The 15,065-nt window shown below is 42.4% G+C and overlaps 1 protein-coding gene across 1 annotated transcript in view; it reads left to right on the top strand.

Moving 5' to 3' along the window:
• The window catches only part of ACTR2 (actin related protein 2), a 46,363-nt gene extending 39,339 nt beyond the window's left edge, over nucleotides 1-7,024 (top strand). Inside the window, exons 7-9 of the mRNA XM_075863122.1 lie at nucleotides 869-1,014; nucleotides 1,583-1,715; nucleotides 6,063-7,024. Of these exons, the coding sequence (XP_075719237.1) occupies nucleotides 869-1,014; nucleotides 1,583-1,715; nucleotides 6,063-6,233 (450 nt within the window). The 3' untranslated portion in view covers nucleotides 6,234-7,024. The remainder of the gene's footprint in view (nucleotides 1-868; nucleotides 1,015-1,582; nucleotides 1,716-6,062) is intronic.
• Nucleotides 7,025-15,065: the final 8,041 nt, after the last annotated feature.

Here is a 15,065-nt window from a genome sequence, read left to right as displayed (position 1 = left end):
AACTGCAGTTTTGTAATTTACCGTAAAAGTGAATGGAGAAGACTGTGCAGGGACTGGGTGACACCCACCCCCCCCCCCCCTCTCAACATAGGCAGAACCCACGTCTATCAGACATTTCATAAATGTTTGTCTTGGGAATACCCCTTTAATACCGTGATTGACATAATTTATCTTCATGCTATGCCTGTAAATGGAAATTACTTTTTATATTTGTTTTGCTGGGATATAGTTGTATAATATTGACAGGTCTCGGTGATCAGACATCTACTCATCTTCATGCCAGCTTAAGCTATTCCTCTGATCTTGAAAAATGTCTAATGTTTTGGCATTCTTCATTGCTGGAGCTGTATGCTGGGCCCCCACTCATGAACCATGTGCCCCTTTTGCTTTTATCTTTGAGGTATGGCTTTTGGAAGAACACCCACCTAATGTTGATGGGCGCCCAAAAATTTTGATAATGACTGAAGTTCTTCAAAAAAGGAAGAATACTTAAAGGGCTCATGTGCGCGACATAATCTGGAGTCCAGAGACGTAGACCCCAGAGCTGCTGTTTCGTGTTTTTACGGCAGTATTACTCTTTCACTGTACCCAATGGAGCATGCCCCAATTTCCAAGAAACCCCTTGTATGAAATTCGTGGCATACAGAGGTTAAAGTATGGCCACGTAGACTTCTATAGGGATCGTAAAACAGCAGCGGGCATGATCCCTATTGTTGCGATTTATTTATCATTACTATTATTTATAGTGTGTGTGTTTTTTGCTCTGCAAGGTGTGTGTGTGTGACTGCAAGTCTTCGCATTCGCTCCACTGTTAGGGGAATAAGTGGTGACACTGTAAATGCAGCCATGTTTTCTCTTTAATGCACAGCTTCCAGACGGCAGGGTTATTAAAGTAGGTGGAGAACGCTTTGAAGCACCTGAAGCTTTGTTCCAGCCTCATCTTATCAACGTAGAAGGTGTTGGCGTTGCGGAGTTGCTGTTCAACACCATCCATGCAGCTGACATTGATACTCGGTGAGTTTTCTGTACTTTGTACCGCTAAAAGGCTAACATCACTGACACTGGATACACTGACGTGGTGACCTAGGAGATTAGTTTGCATCCTTCTCTGTATAGAACACTGTACATGTATCTGTAGACTGGTCAATAACCGTGGCTGTGGAGTCGGTAAGCCAAACGTCCTACTCCCTCCCTCTCTTTTTTTCTACTATCCGACAGTGGCTCGTTTATTATTAGTCATAAAATTACTGTAGTAAAACGGCAATATCCGGCTTTCCATCACCATCATGTAAATAATGAGGCTGCTTAGAATGTGAAATGGAATAGTTTCCGAACAATTTTTTTTTTCTACATTTCTGTAAGTAAATGTGTAACACGCTTTGCATTTAATATATGAATACATTATTAGTATGGAATCTAGTTCAATATTTTTATTTTGGGGTTGGTGTCTGTATATTTCCACCCACTCCGACGCCACCCAAAAGAGCCCTGCCAATAACTGTAGTGTTCTATGGAATACGCTGATCCGTCTGGCTCCTCATTAGATAAGTGACGTCTCCTTACCATGTACTTGTGTTTGTAGGTCAGAGTTCTATAAGCACATTGTGCTGTCGGGAGGCTCCACCATGTACCCGGGCCTGCCGTCTCGTCTGGAGAGAGAACTGAAGCAGCTCTACTTAGAAAGAGTCCTAAAGGGAGATGTTGAGAAATTATCGGTAAGACTTCATTGTCCATTCTCTGAAAAATCTGTATTTGGTTTTATTTTATTTTTTTTAGCTTTAATGCATAGTTTAGCGATCAATGGTTTTAACATTATTGTGACAAGATAATTGGGTAAGAGCATCTCCAAAATGGCAGGCCTTGCGGGATGTTCACAGTTTGCAGTGGTTAAAACCTAGCAAAAGTCGTCCAAGGCAAGACAAACGGCTACAGGGTCAGAAATGCGCGGTGGTAGAAAAGACTGGTCCGTGTGGTCCGATCCCACAGAGTTACTGTATCACATATTGATGAAAAAGTGAATACTGGCAATGATAGAAAGGTGTCAGAATACACAGTACATCGCAGTTTGGGGTTGCGTAGCCACAGACTGGGCAGAGTGCCCAAAGTGACCCCTTGTTAACCACTAAAAGCACCTGCAATGAGCATCAGAAGTATTCCATGGAGCAGTAGCTGCTGGGTCTCTTACCTGGGGAGGAGATGGCACCAGGATGCACTATGGGAAGAAGACAAGTCGGCGGAGGCAGTGTGATGCTCTGGACAATGTTCTGCTGGGAAACCTCGGGTCCTGACATTCATGTGGATGTTACACGTACCACTTGCCTGAACGTTGTTGTAGACCAAGTACACCCCTTCATGACAACCGTATTTCCTAATACGCCCTGCCGCACTGCAAATATTGGGCAGAATTGGTGAAAATGACAGAGTTCAAGGTGTTGACTTGGCCTCCAAATTCCCCAGATCTCAAGCCGATCAAGCATCTGTGGGATGTGCTGGAAAAACAATCCTTATCAAAGATTCTGCTGCCAGCTTCTTGGTGCCGGATACCACAAGATGCCTTCAGAGGTCTTGTGTAGTCCATGCCTCGACGGGTCTGAGCAGTTTTGGTTGCACTAGGAGGAGCTACACTATTAGTTAGGTGGTTTTAATGTTATGGCTGATCAGTGTATACCGTATTTTTCGGACTATAAGACGCAGTTTTTAGCAAGAATAAATCTTGCTAAAGTACCTGCGTCTTATAGTCCGCAGTCAAGGGACCCGGCATCGCCGGGCCCCATGACCGTTTCATTACTTAACCCCTTCCCGACCCATGACGTGACATGGAGCAGGAGGGGGATGATGTATGGAGCGGGCTCACGCACTGAGCATGCTCCATACACTGCAGGTGTCAGAGCAGCGTGTCATAAAACACATGTATCCTCTATCCACAGGATAGGGAATACATGTGTGATCGATAAGGAGAACGAGGACCGAAAGTTACCAAGAGCGCTGCATGAGAAGCTATGACTTCCACGTTCTGTGTCCGGCAGCTTCATAGAGATCAATGGGATTCTTCTGCACATGCGTGAGCGGCTCTCCAGTGATCTCTATGGAGCTGCGGAACAGATAAGCCTGACACAGAACCCGTAAGTCCAGGCTTCTCATGTAGCGCTTTGGGTGACTTTCCGGTCCCCTGTTCTCCTTATCGCTGGGGGTCCCAGCAGTGGGACCCCCAGTGATCTCACATGTAGCCCCTATCCTGTGGATAAGGGATAAATGTGTTTAATGGCAAACCCCTTTAACTAGTTAAATGCCGTGGTCAATAGCGACCGTAGCATTTATAGGGGTTTTTCTATGAAGGACATTTATGACATATCCACAGGATATGTCATAAATGTCAGATTGATGCAGGACTTGCACCTATCTCTAGAACGGGGCCCCCTAAACCCCGTTCTAGCATTCTGTTCTCTCCCGGCTACTTGGTTACATGTGGAGTTACTGAAACAGCGTAACTCGCTGAGCTACGCTGTTTCTGTAACTCCCATAGAACTCAATAGTAGTTACGGAAATAGCGTAGCTCGCATGCTACGCTGCTTCCGTAACTGCCATTCACTACTATGGGAGTTAGGGAAACCGCGTAGCTCAGTGAATTACGCTGTTTCAGTGACTCCACATGTAACCAAGTAGCCGCTGGTTCAAGTCCCCTAGGGGAACTAATAAAATGTGTAAAAAAAAAAAGTTAGATACATTTTCAGGAGTGTAAAAAAAAAATAAATATTAAAAGTAAAAAAAAAAAAACTTTGCCCATTTTTCCCCAAGCACAATGTAAAAAATAAAATAATTTGGTTTCGCTGTGTCCGTAAAAGTCCGATCTATTACACTATACCATTATTTAACTCGCACGGTGAGTTTAAAACCTCAAAATAGTTTTTTGGTCATCTTAGTGCTTAAAATATAATATAAAGAAAAAAGTGATCAAAAAAATCGTATGTACCAAACAATGGTGCCAATAAAACTACAGCTCGTCACGCAAACAATAAGCCCTCACACCGCTCAATCGATGAAAAAAATCTAAAACATGTTGGCTCTCAGAATGTGGTGAAACAGAATAAATTATTTTTTAACATAATTTTTTTCCTATTTTCTGTTGTCCTAAACCTGGGTGCGTCTTATGGTCTGAAAAATACGGTACATCTCGAGATCAGCAGCACAACCAATTTTTTGTTTCACAGAGGAGAAAACCGGTAAAAATCCCAAAGCTCGGAAAGCACGGAGGTGCACGCAGCTGAAACGTTCCAGGTCCACAGAGACGACATGTAACCAGTATAAATGGAAGGAACTGCAGCACTCAGGATTTCCAAAAGAGAAAAAGTGGCTTTATTCACAGAGCATAAAAACTTGCAATGTTTCAACCCATGTTCGGTCTTGATAAAGATCCAACATGGGTTGAAACATTGCAAGATTTTATGCTTGGTGAATAAAACCACTTTTTGTCTTTTGGAAATCCTGAGTGCTGCAGTTCCTTCCATTTATACTGATCAGTCAGAAAAGGTCCTGGACAAGGTTAGGTTATGATCACACACACACACTAATTACGGACGTAATAGACGCCCGCGTCAAAGAAGTGACCTGTCACTTCTTGGGGCGTAATTGGAGCCATTATTCATTGACTCCAATGAAAAGCAGCGCCAATTACATCCGTATTGGACGCGGCGTTCAAGCGCCTGCACATGCCGTTACGGCTGAAATTACGGGGATGTTTTCTCCTGAAAACATCCCCGTAATTTCAGCCGTTACGGACGCTGTCGTATGAACATACCCTTACTCTGCAGGTCAAACACGTCAGAAAACTGTAGAGTACGGATCTAAGATTGCGTATTTAATCTGTCTTGAAGGCAGTATAGTTATTTTTCTGGATACTTGAGTAATTTTAGTCGGTTAGACTGGGTCCATTGAGGATTTTGATGCTGGCCTTTTTATGCGTAGTAATCATGAGAATAACTTCACTATTCTGCCACAAGAGGGCGACTGTTTACTTTGTCTGAAGTTGTTTCCGGTCTTCACATAAACTTGGACTTTCTAAAGATGGGAACTGATTAGATATCATCTCTCTAGAATATAGAGATGTAAATCAGTCGTTCATGGTTGATCTATGATTTTTGTCATTCTGGACAACAATGCCGTAAGTTAAAATTAAAATGATCTGTTGCTGAATTTGGGCATTTAGCATGAACGATCTTACACCCAACAATGACCGAAAAAAAATCCAAAATAGCCGACTAACAAAAAGGCTCTGACAGTCGGCAGATAATTTATTTTTGCCTGTCCAAAATCTCTCTCCCCCAGCTTTACTAGACTTGATTAGGCTCTGTTCACATCTACATTCTATATTTCAGTTGTTCTGCTCCATCATAAGAGCAGAACAATGAAAAACAGCAGTGACCGTCAGATACATGGCATGACGGACACCGTTGACTATATTGGGGTCTGCTGGATTTGCGACGTAAGCTTCTAACAGACTCTGATGCAGATGGGCCTTACTAATCTAGAACATGCTGTAAATTCATTAAAAGGGGGAAAATAATCTCTTGCACCTGAATATAGATGTGTAATGATCGGTTCAGTTATCTGTATACAGGAGACCTAGGCTAATCATGAGACCACTCTAAGCAGGGTATAGAAGTTTGGGAGGGGGCAGTGGGATGGATCCTAACCAAGGCTAAGAGGGAACGCTAACTTTTTGCTCAGTAATGTTGTGGGCAAGTACGCAGAATTCATATTTCTAATGCTGCCTGCCAAGTGGCTTATGACAGAGCTGCTTCGTTGTCATGTCCAGCGTAGGCTTCATCAGCGGCCTACAGGAGCGCAAAACGGTACCATTCGGGTCAGTTTAATTTGGAAAGATTTAGAGCTTTATAGGACTGGCAAAAAGTTTGTAACTCTTTTTTTTTTTTGCTTGGAATTTTACTTTATATCTATATCGTGTGTGTAATTTAGAAGATTTAGTTAAATTATCCACAATTCCTCTGGTTTTGTCCCCCTGTGAGAGGTTATTGTATTTTAATGGTCATGGTGTTTTCTTGCAGAAATTTAAGATCCGCATTGAAGACCCCCCTCGTCGTAAGCACATGGTATTCCTGGGCGGTGCAGTGTTAGCAGACATCATGAAAGATAAAGACAACTTCTGGATGACCAGGCAGGAGTACCAGGAGAAGGGCGTGCGCGTGCTGGAGAAGCTCGGTGTGACTGTCCGATAAACTCCAATGCCTGTTCTGTTGCTTCTCTAAAGCTTTCCTTATATTTCCTTTATTGCCAATCTTTGAACTCATTCAGCTACATGACTTGGAAAAGCCTGTCTGCGCCCTATTGACTTTAGCGGTCAGGAGGGTGTTGTTTTTTTTTTTGTCCCGTTCCTGAGGGTGGGGGGTGAGCTTTGTTCCATGTTTGGCTGTTTAATTTGCCCATTTCTCTACAAACACAAAGCTCGAGCTACAAGACCTATCTGCCCCATTGTCTGTCCCCTTGGGCATTTGGCTAAACTGTTTTTTTTTTTTTTTTTTTTTTTTTTTTTTTTTCCCCTCCATAGTATTTTGCTTTAAAGCTGCTGTCTTTCTCTTCTGATCTCTGGGTGATTTGGCTTTTATTACCATTCAGACTCTTCATAGCACTGCTTCCTAGCTCGTTCTGCACCCCACACTGCCCTGGTATCAGCAATATGATGATCTTTTTACTGCAGGCACCCACTCGGCTGGGTTTCCCACGATGACTTACTCTACCATTTGTTTATTTCGTTTTTATATTTTAATTTTAATTTTGGAAATATTTATGGTACATTTCCATATATTATATACTGTAAACTGGTTGCAGACTCCCCGGCCCCTTTTTACTATGTGGCCTAACAAAGCACTTGTCCAGGTGATGAGGTCAGCGGACGACGAGATTCTTAATAATCATTCCCAGGAACAGAAACAATTACAAATGTGTATGTGGTCATTTCTAAATATAGAGAACTGTATCTATAAAAGAGAACAAAAAGAGAGAAAAAATATCTTGTGGGTTTTTTTTTTCCACCTTTCGTGTGTCTTAATTGTGGTTTTGTCTTTTTTGTGTTTTTTTTTCCTCTTTATGGCACCTATGTTTCTTTAAGAAGCACAGAGACCTAAAATATTCAGTGCCAATTGCATTTCGGATGCTATCCAAGTAGATGATAGTTCAACGCAAAGTCGGGATTGCTCAGTATTAAGGGCCTTTTAGATGAGCCAAGAAATTGGAATGATTAGCGATTCGTTAGCGAGTTCTTCTGTAGCGAATGATCGTTATTTAATGGGATCTTATCTGGCATCCTTTTTTGTGCATTTGCACCTGCTTTGTCATTGAAAGACGTATGATACCGTTGAACAATATTTCTCTCGTTCAAAATTATGTGATCATCAATATACGAAGGATCGATCGTTAATCGTTCGATCACTTGCAGAGTTTAGGCTGATCACTTGCTCAATCGAATGATTATTCTAACGATAATCGACTCGTCTAAAAGGCCCTTTAGGTGTTTTCTGCACATACATGCACCATACATGATACATACGTTGTCTTTTACCTAGTAAGGTGGTAGTTTACAAAGTGTTGCTATATCGGAACTGTGTTACACCTTTTGAGTAGCATTCCAATAGATGGCATTTAGTTTCCATCATCTGTGCTTTTTGCCTGCTGTACTGTGTAATCCTACTCTTTTGGGTGTTGAGTGGTCTTGGCCCGGTCATTGGGAGCACAAATTGATATCATTAAATAGGACCAGTCATCTTTTCGGACGTGTGTTTTAGTAATTGTATTTCCTATGAGATACGCATACTTAGAACAGTGTTGTGCCGTTCCTCTGTTAATCCTCCTGAAAACGTTTGAAGAAAGTGACAACTGGGTGTATAGAGACAAACCCCTTTGACCACGAGAATAGTGACAGTTTAACACGATCGGCACTGATTGGTGCTGTACAGAGCCGTAATAGGGCACCCATGGACTTCTGTGTTTGAGTTTTTTTATTCAGTTGCCGTATAAGTTTTTCTACCCTAAAAGCGACGGCACATGGTAACCCTGTATGAAACCGTGGGGGACTGCGTGTTATGGCACACCGCCTCATGCTGAGCTCTGCTGTGTGTTACGCCTAACACTTCGTTTATTCATGCATTTCCAGGAGGAATAACCAGAGGAACTGTACAAAGCACATTTTTGAGAAGACATGATCTAGAATTATTTTATGGGAAATGCAAGTATTTACTAAAACCGACATGTCAGGAGAGCTGATACCTGGATCTGCATAGTAGCCCATCAAAATAGTGGGCAAAGTAACTGGTGCTCGCCGGTTCTGCCCCCACCAGCCGTACCAGTATATACGACAAGCAAGTAGTAATCAGCGGCACAATTTATATTGCTTTGCTCTATAAAACTTTCTGCTGATCCAATCTAGGCTTTCTATGCTGCTACACAAATCCAGGTTTCCATGATATCTGGATTGTTGTACGTCGTAAACCATTTAAAGGGAAATATGAATAAGAAAAATAAAGAATATTTCGGGCAATTCAAGATTGTACATTTAAAGCTTTTAGACAATCTGGCCTAAATCTGCTTCTAGGTTAGAGATAATTCAGTTTTGGTTTTTTTAATACATAATTTCTATGTCATTAAATTTTAAGATTTTTGAAGTAATTTGGAATAAATTGGACATCTCGGAGCAACTCGTGATCATCAATTTATTTTACATATTAAAAAAGAAAAAAGTAAATTCAGAAGTTGTGTTGTCAGATTTTGAGAGTTACAATTAATAAATGGTGAAATGGAGAATCGTGGGACGGAGTATATCATTACGAGGAAGCGTAACTGCCCGCTGCGAGATTAATACAAGTGCAACAAATCACTTATTATTCATTGTATTCGTTCTAGTTGTAGATGTCAAACATTTAATACCAGCACACAGTGGACCTGTACTTAAAATATGCTGCCCTTAGCGAGGGAACACTGGGCTTAAAAAAAACAATTTAATTGCGGAAATCTGCAGCGTTATTACAGCAGCGCCAGTGTGAATGGGGTTTGAACAAATCTCATCCACTCGCACGGGGAAAAAAATCAGCCGAAACACCGTTTAGAAATTGACCAAATTTATGCTGCGGAATTGCTGCCCTTCTGTTGCAGGTTTTCCCCATTGAATTCAATGGTGAGGTAAAACCTGCAACAAAGAGCCATGTGTTGCGACTTTTGCGGCATAAAAGCTGCGATTCTGACGCAGAAATCGCAAGTGAGAGGGAAAAAAAAGCTATTTATTTAAAATGAAGTCCTAGCAATACGTCCCTCTCTTCTGAGCACAGTCTATAATCTTGGAATGACGTTTCATCCCATGTGACTGCTGGAGCCAATCAAAGGCTGCCTCAGTCACTTGGACTAAAGCGTCATCCCAGGAGGCCGGGCCGTGCTCAGAAGAGAGGGACGGTAAGTACAGACTTTATTCCTGGCGGTTTCCTGGACAGATACGCTGTATACTTTTACGCAGCATGTCCGCTCTGTGTGTTCGTACCCTTAAGGGGTTTTACTTCATGTTAAAAAAATGGAGGTCCATGTGGACAGCAAGAAACTAGGGCCTTCCTCCTCCATGAGTTGACTTGTCCTGGGTTTAATGGGACTGGTAGTGTTTGCTGTAATTTATCATTATCCATAATTGATTAGGATCCAAGAATTACTGCTGCCGTGTGAAAGAAGTATATGTTCTCGGCTTTCAGTGGGAGTCTTAGGAGAACATAGTAAGTGCAGTGTCACAAGTTGGTTTTTATCCTTTTTGGCTCCAAAATTTGCTACAGGAAGATCAATACTCAAAGTAAGAATTTATTGTTAAGCAAACTCTGCTTTATGACTTGTAAACTGGCCTGACTTTCCTTTCTATCATTTCCCTGAAGTTCTATGGATCTTGCCAGTTGTAGGATGTGTCCCGTTCATCCCTCACTTGTCCCATTCACAGATTCTGCAAACTTTTTGTCACCTGTTAACCCCTGTTCCTTCCCCTATACGTGTCATCTGGGAATTGTAACATTTCTGGCTGTAACTGGTCATTCACGATCCCAATCCACCTACTTCCTAAAACTACTGTTTGTTCTTACTGATCTGCTTTGATTTACTCCACTTGTTTTTCAGCTTTCTATGACATGCGTGACTATTTCAATCAGGCATTGCGTGAGTTTTATTTCTGTACATCTTCCATCCGCCCACTCAATTCTGCTACACTATCCTCTCATCGCTGGAGTCTGATAATGCAACAAGGAGCTAGAATAATATTCCTACTTATGTAGAATGTGATAAGGAGCGCTTTATTGTCCGTCCTTTCCGTCTCTGTACTCGTCTTGTGCTCTCGTCTACATTTGGAAATGTCTGGATTGATCTACTTTAAACATCATAAATGTAGTTTTTGGATATATAAATCATACTTACTGTGGCATGGGCCTTTTACTTGACAAGAGGCCTTTTGGGTTTTTGGGCTTGCTTAGATAAATATTCGTTAGGCCCTGTTCACATCCTGTTTTTTGGGCTACGTTTTACCTAAATGGCAGGAAAAGCTCCCAACATACATTAAACGAAAGCTGTGACTGATACCGAACAGTCCAAAAAAACACAAACAAATGAAATTGCACATGTCCCGGTAAAGATGGTGTCATGCCGTCCTGTATCGGCAAAACCTCAGTCGATCGTCCATAGTCACTCCTCCATTAGAGGTGTATGCTGTGTGGTCCGAACACTGGTGGGGTTATGATGCCTAATGGTGACATCCATCCCTCGTAGGCTATAATGGTATCTGTTGAATGGATATGTTGTCAACTCTCATGATGACCCTTCTCATGGTGTATCTGTTAAACGGGAACCATTCTAGCCTCTGGGTGACTGTTTTCATTGTGGGGCATCCGTCACCCATAGGCTGTAATGGCATCCGTTTAACAGATAAGTCATGTGCTTTTGAATAGCTTTTCAAGACGTATCTGTTTAATGATGCCATACAGTGGCATCTGTTACCCATAGACTACCATGTTGGAAAAAGTATATGGTTAACTGATAGTTTTTTTTTAAATTCTGTAGGATGGAATGTCTACTCCCTTTTTTTTTTTTTTTTTTTACTCTGGTATATATGGAGGCCAAAAGCACAACCTTTTGGCCTCCGTCTGATAATGGAGCCCTATGGACACATTAAGCGTGTACGTAGGGAGCTTTCCCGATGTACATGATAAATATAAACGAAAAATGTGATGTGAACAGAGCCTTACACATAGATTGGAAAGACTGTTTCATGGATCTCCTGGGGACAGTACTTCAGAAATTAACAGATGTAAAATATTCAAGCTGAGAAGTCTTTTTAGAGGATCTATTCCCATTTATTTTAGTTTTGGCACAAAGCATACATCTGTATGAATGAGCAGTTTCACTATGTTTGGTCAGGAAGCTTTTTCCTGGCTTCCACCAAACCCAGGTTTGTCCATCAGACTCCTACAATGAAGCGTGGTTTCTCACCCCGGAGACCACATTTTCAATATTCCGAGTACAATGTTCATGTGCTTTAAACTACTCCAGGTACCTCAGACGTGTGCATAACTACTTGGGCATTTTAACTAGTCCATGAAGTGCCTAATGGGCATTTCAGGTGCTACCATTAGTTTCTATGGGCAGTTTGTGGTGTCTAGATGTTTCCACAATAATGATCACTCATAGGGGAGCAGGCCTGGCAAAGCAGATATTTGACAGATTTGCCATATTGAAATCTTCTGCATGATCCACTCTGAAGAGGTTTTGAAGCTACTTAATTTTATGCCCCTGTCTTCAATGGGTGTGGAAGAAATGACCCAACTGAATTTTTAGAAGGGGCCTACATAGACATTTTGTGGTCAAAAGAATGTTGTCACCTATGAGAGTTTGTTGGACATCCTATTCCAAAGCAATACATATGGAGTTGGCCCCATTTGCGGCTTTAACAGCCTCCACTCTCCTGGGACGGTTTTCTACCAGATTTTGAAGTGTGACTTTGAGTTTGTTCTCATTCAGCCAAAAGAACATTTGTGAGGTCAGACACTGATGTTGGATGAGATGGTCTCTCTCATATTCAGCATTCCATTCCAGGTGATCGATGGGGTTGATGTCTTGGTTCAGGCCACGCAAGTTCCTTGACATCAAATTTGTTAAAGCATGTTTTTATAAACTTCACAGTTTTTTCTCAGGGGCACAGTCATGCTGGAACAGGAAGGGGCCTTTCACCAAACTGTTGCCACAAAGTTGGAAGCATACATTTGTCTAAAATGTCTTTGTATGCTGTGTACTATGCATTCTGGTAGGTATCTGGGGAAAAAAAAAAACCATTCTAGAAAGTGATAAATCACTTCAGAGAACCCATTCCCACTGCTCCAGAGACCAGTTGCTTTACACCACTCCAGCTACGTATCGTGGAAACCCATTTCATGAAGCTCTGGATGCACAGTTTTTGTTCTGCCGTCTCTTTCAAAGGCAGTTTGGAACGGTAGTAACTGACGGACAGAGCAAAGGTGTTTTTTGTTTTTTTTAAAAGGGTGTCACACTTCAGCACTTGGCGTCCTCACTCTGAGTTTACGTTGTCTACCTGTTTTTGGCTATTTTTTTACTCCTGGACTGTCAGGATTCACATCCAGAAAATCCTGTGTCCAAGGCAGTAGCTTTTTTCATTGGGCTACTGGGGATGCTGGGTAGCTCCATTGCTCTTGAGATTCCTTGCCTAGATTAGTCTCACCCTTTTGGCTTCCTGTATAAGCCTGGACCTCACTTCCTCCTTACCAGACTATTAGGCCCTGTTCACATGGGCTTTTGCAGGCAGAAGAATCTGAAGATTTTGATTTGCCTGCACTCTTTGCTGTGTGTTTTTGTGGCGTTTTTTTCGGCAGCAGCCATTGAGGGCTGCGGCCAAAAAACAGCAAAAACCGCTTTTTCTGCCTCCCATTGATGTCAATGGGAGGTCAGAGATGAAAACGTCTGAAGAGAGGGCATGACGCTACTTTTCCCCACGAGTGTTTTTTTCCGCTTGTGGGAAAAAAAACCTCCTGCCTCCCATTGAAATCAATGGGATGTGTTTTTGGCGTGGTTTCCACATCGACAACAGTGCCAAAACAGCTCAGTATGAACATACCCTTAAACTTACAGCCTCTAGTCTAGTTCCTTGCTGCTTTAGGGTACGTTCACACGGCCAAATTTCAGACGTATACGAGGCGTATTATGCCTCGTTTTACGTCTGAAAATACGGCTCCAATACGTCGGCAAACATCTGCCCATTCATTTGAATGGGTTTGCCGACGTACTGTGCAGACGACCTGTTATTTACGCGTCGTTGTTTGACAGCTGTCAAACGACGACTCGTAAAAATACAGCCTCGTCAAAAGAAGTGCAGGACACTTCTTTCAGACGTTTTTGGAGCTGTTTTCTCATAGACTCCAATGAAAACAGCTCCAAAAACGGACGTAAAAAACGCCGCGAAAACGGCGCGAAAAACGCCGCGAAAAATGCGAGTTGGTAAAAAAACGTCTGAAAAGCAGGGTCTGTTTTCCCTTGAAAACAGCTCTGGATTTTCAGACGTTTTGGTTGACTACGTGTGAACATACCCTAAGGGTATGTTCACACGCTGAGAGGCAGTTACGTGTGAAAAGACAGACTGTTAACAGCTGCCTCGTTTCACACGTAAAAGCTCCTCCTCGTAATTTACGAGGCGTCTGAGACGCTCGTAAACCTTGAGCCGTGCTTCATTGATTTCAATGAAGAACGGCTCAAATTACGTGGCAAAGAAGTGCCCTGCACTTCTTTGCCGAGGCAGTAAATTTACGGGTCGTCGTTTGACAGCTGTCAAACGACGACTCGTAAATAACAGGTCGTCTGCACAGTACGTCGGCAAACCCATTCAAATGAATGGGCAGATGTTTGCCGACGTATTGTAGCCATATTTTCAGACGTAAAATGAGGCATAATACGCCTCGTATACGTCTGAAATTTGGCCGTGTGAACATACCCTAACTCTACAATCTGTAGCTGCTTACTCGTGTACTAAACTTGGATTGATTCTTGACCACGTCTTTGCCTTAGGCTGGGTTCACACGAGCATGTTACGTCCGTAATGGACAGAACGTATTTTGGCCGCAAGTCCCGGACCGAACACACTGCAGGGAGCCGGGCTCCTAGCATCATAGTTATGTACGACGCTAGGAGTCCCTGCCTCGCTGCAGGACAACTGTATCGTACTGTAATCATGTTTTCAGTGCGGGACAGTAATTCCACGGAGAGGCAGGGACTCCTAGCATCGTACATAACTATGATTCTAGGAGCCCGGCTCCCTGCAGTGTGTTCGGTCCGGGACTTGCGGCTGAAATACGTTCCGTCCTTTACGGACTTAACATGCTCGTGTGAACCCAGCCTTACACTACAAACCGTTGAAGCTTCTCTATGTACCGAATCTGGACTGTTACTTGACTACTCTTACGTATTAATCACCCTCCTTCCAGAGTGTTTCAGCCACTGGACCCCGAATCTGCCTCCAGACATTGACATAAACGCTTCCACTTAACAAGAGTAGCTTTTATGGTTAACTGGGGTAGATCCAGCAGGTCACAAATTTCACAAACTGAATTGTGGCACAGATGGCATCCTATGACAGTGCCACATTTGAAGTCACTGAGCTCTTCAGTACGACCCATACTTCTAGCAGTGTTTGTCTATAGAAATAGCATAGCTGTGTGCTTGATTTTTATTTTTTTACCTGTTTGCAATCGCTGTGGCTTAAACCCCTGAACTCAATAATTAGTTGCGGTGTCTACATACTTTTGGCCATATAGTGTATCTTGACAAGAATGCAGATAGATGCTCAAATTGTTACCTGTAAGCAGAGGTGGTGTACCATTGGTACCATGTCACCATTTACAGAATGGCAGACTGGGAAGTTTTGTAAGGAAAGAATATCACAAAAGCTTTAAAAAACCAGCGTAACATAAGACCAGAGTAATCACATTAAACCAGAAGGGGACATTTAGTTAGACAAATGTTATTGTTCTGCTTTCGCAGTC

Source organism: Rhinoderma darwinii, chromosome 4 (assembly GCF_050947455.1).
Source record: "Rhinoderma darwinii isolate aRhiDar2 chromosome 4, aRhiDar2.hap1, whole genome shotgun sequence".
In the NCBI taxonomy this organism is placed as follows: Eukaryota; Metazoa; Chordata; class Amphibia; order Anura; family Rhinodermatidae; genus Rhinoderma; species Rhinoderma darwinii.
Note: the sequence above shows the minus strand (reverse complement) of the source record. Positions and strands in the feature narration are given on the sequence as shown.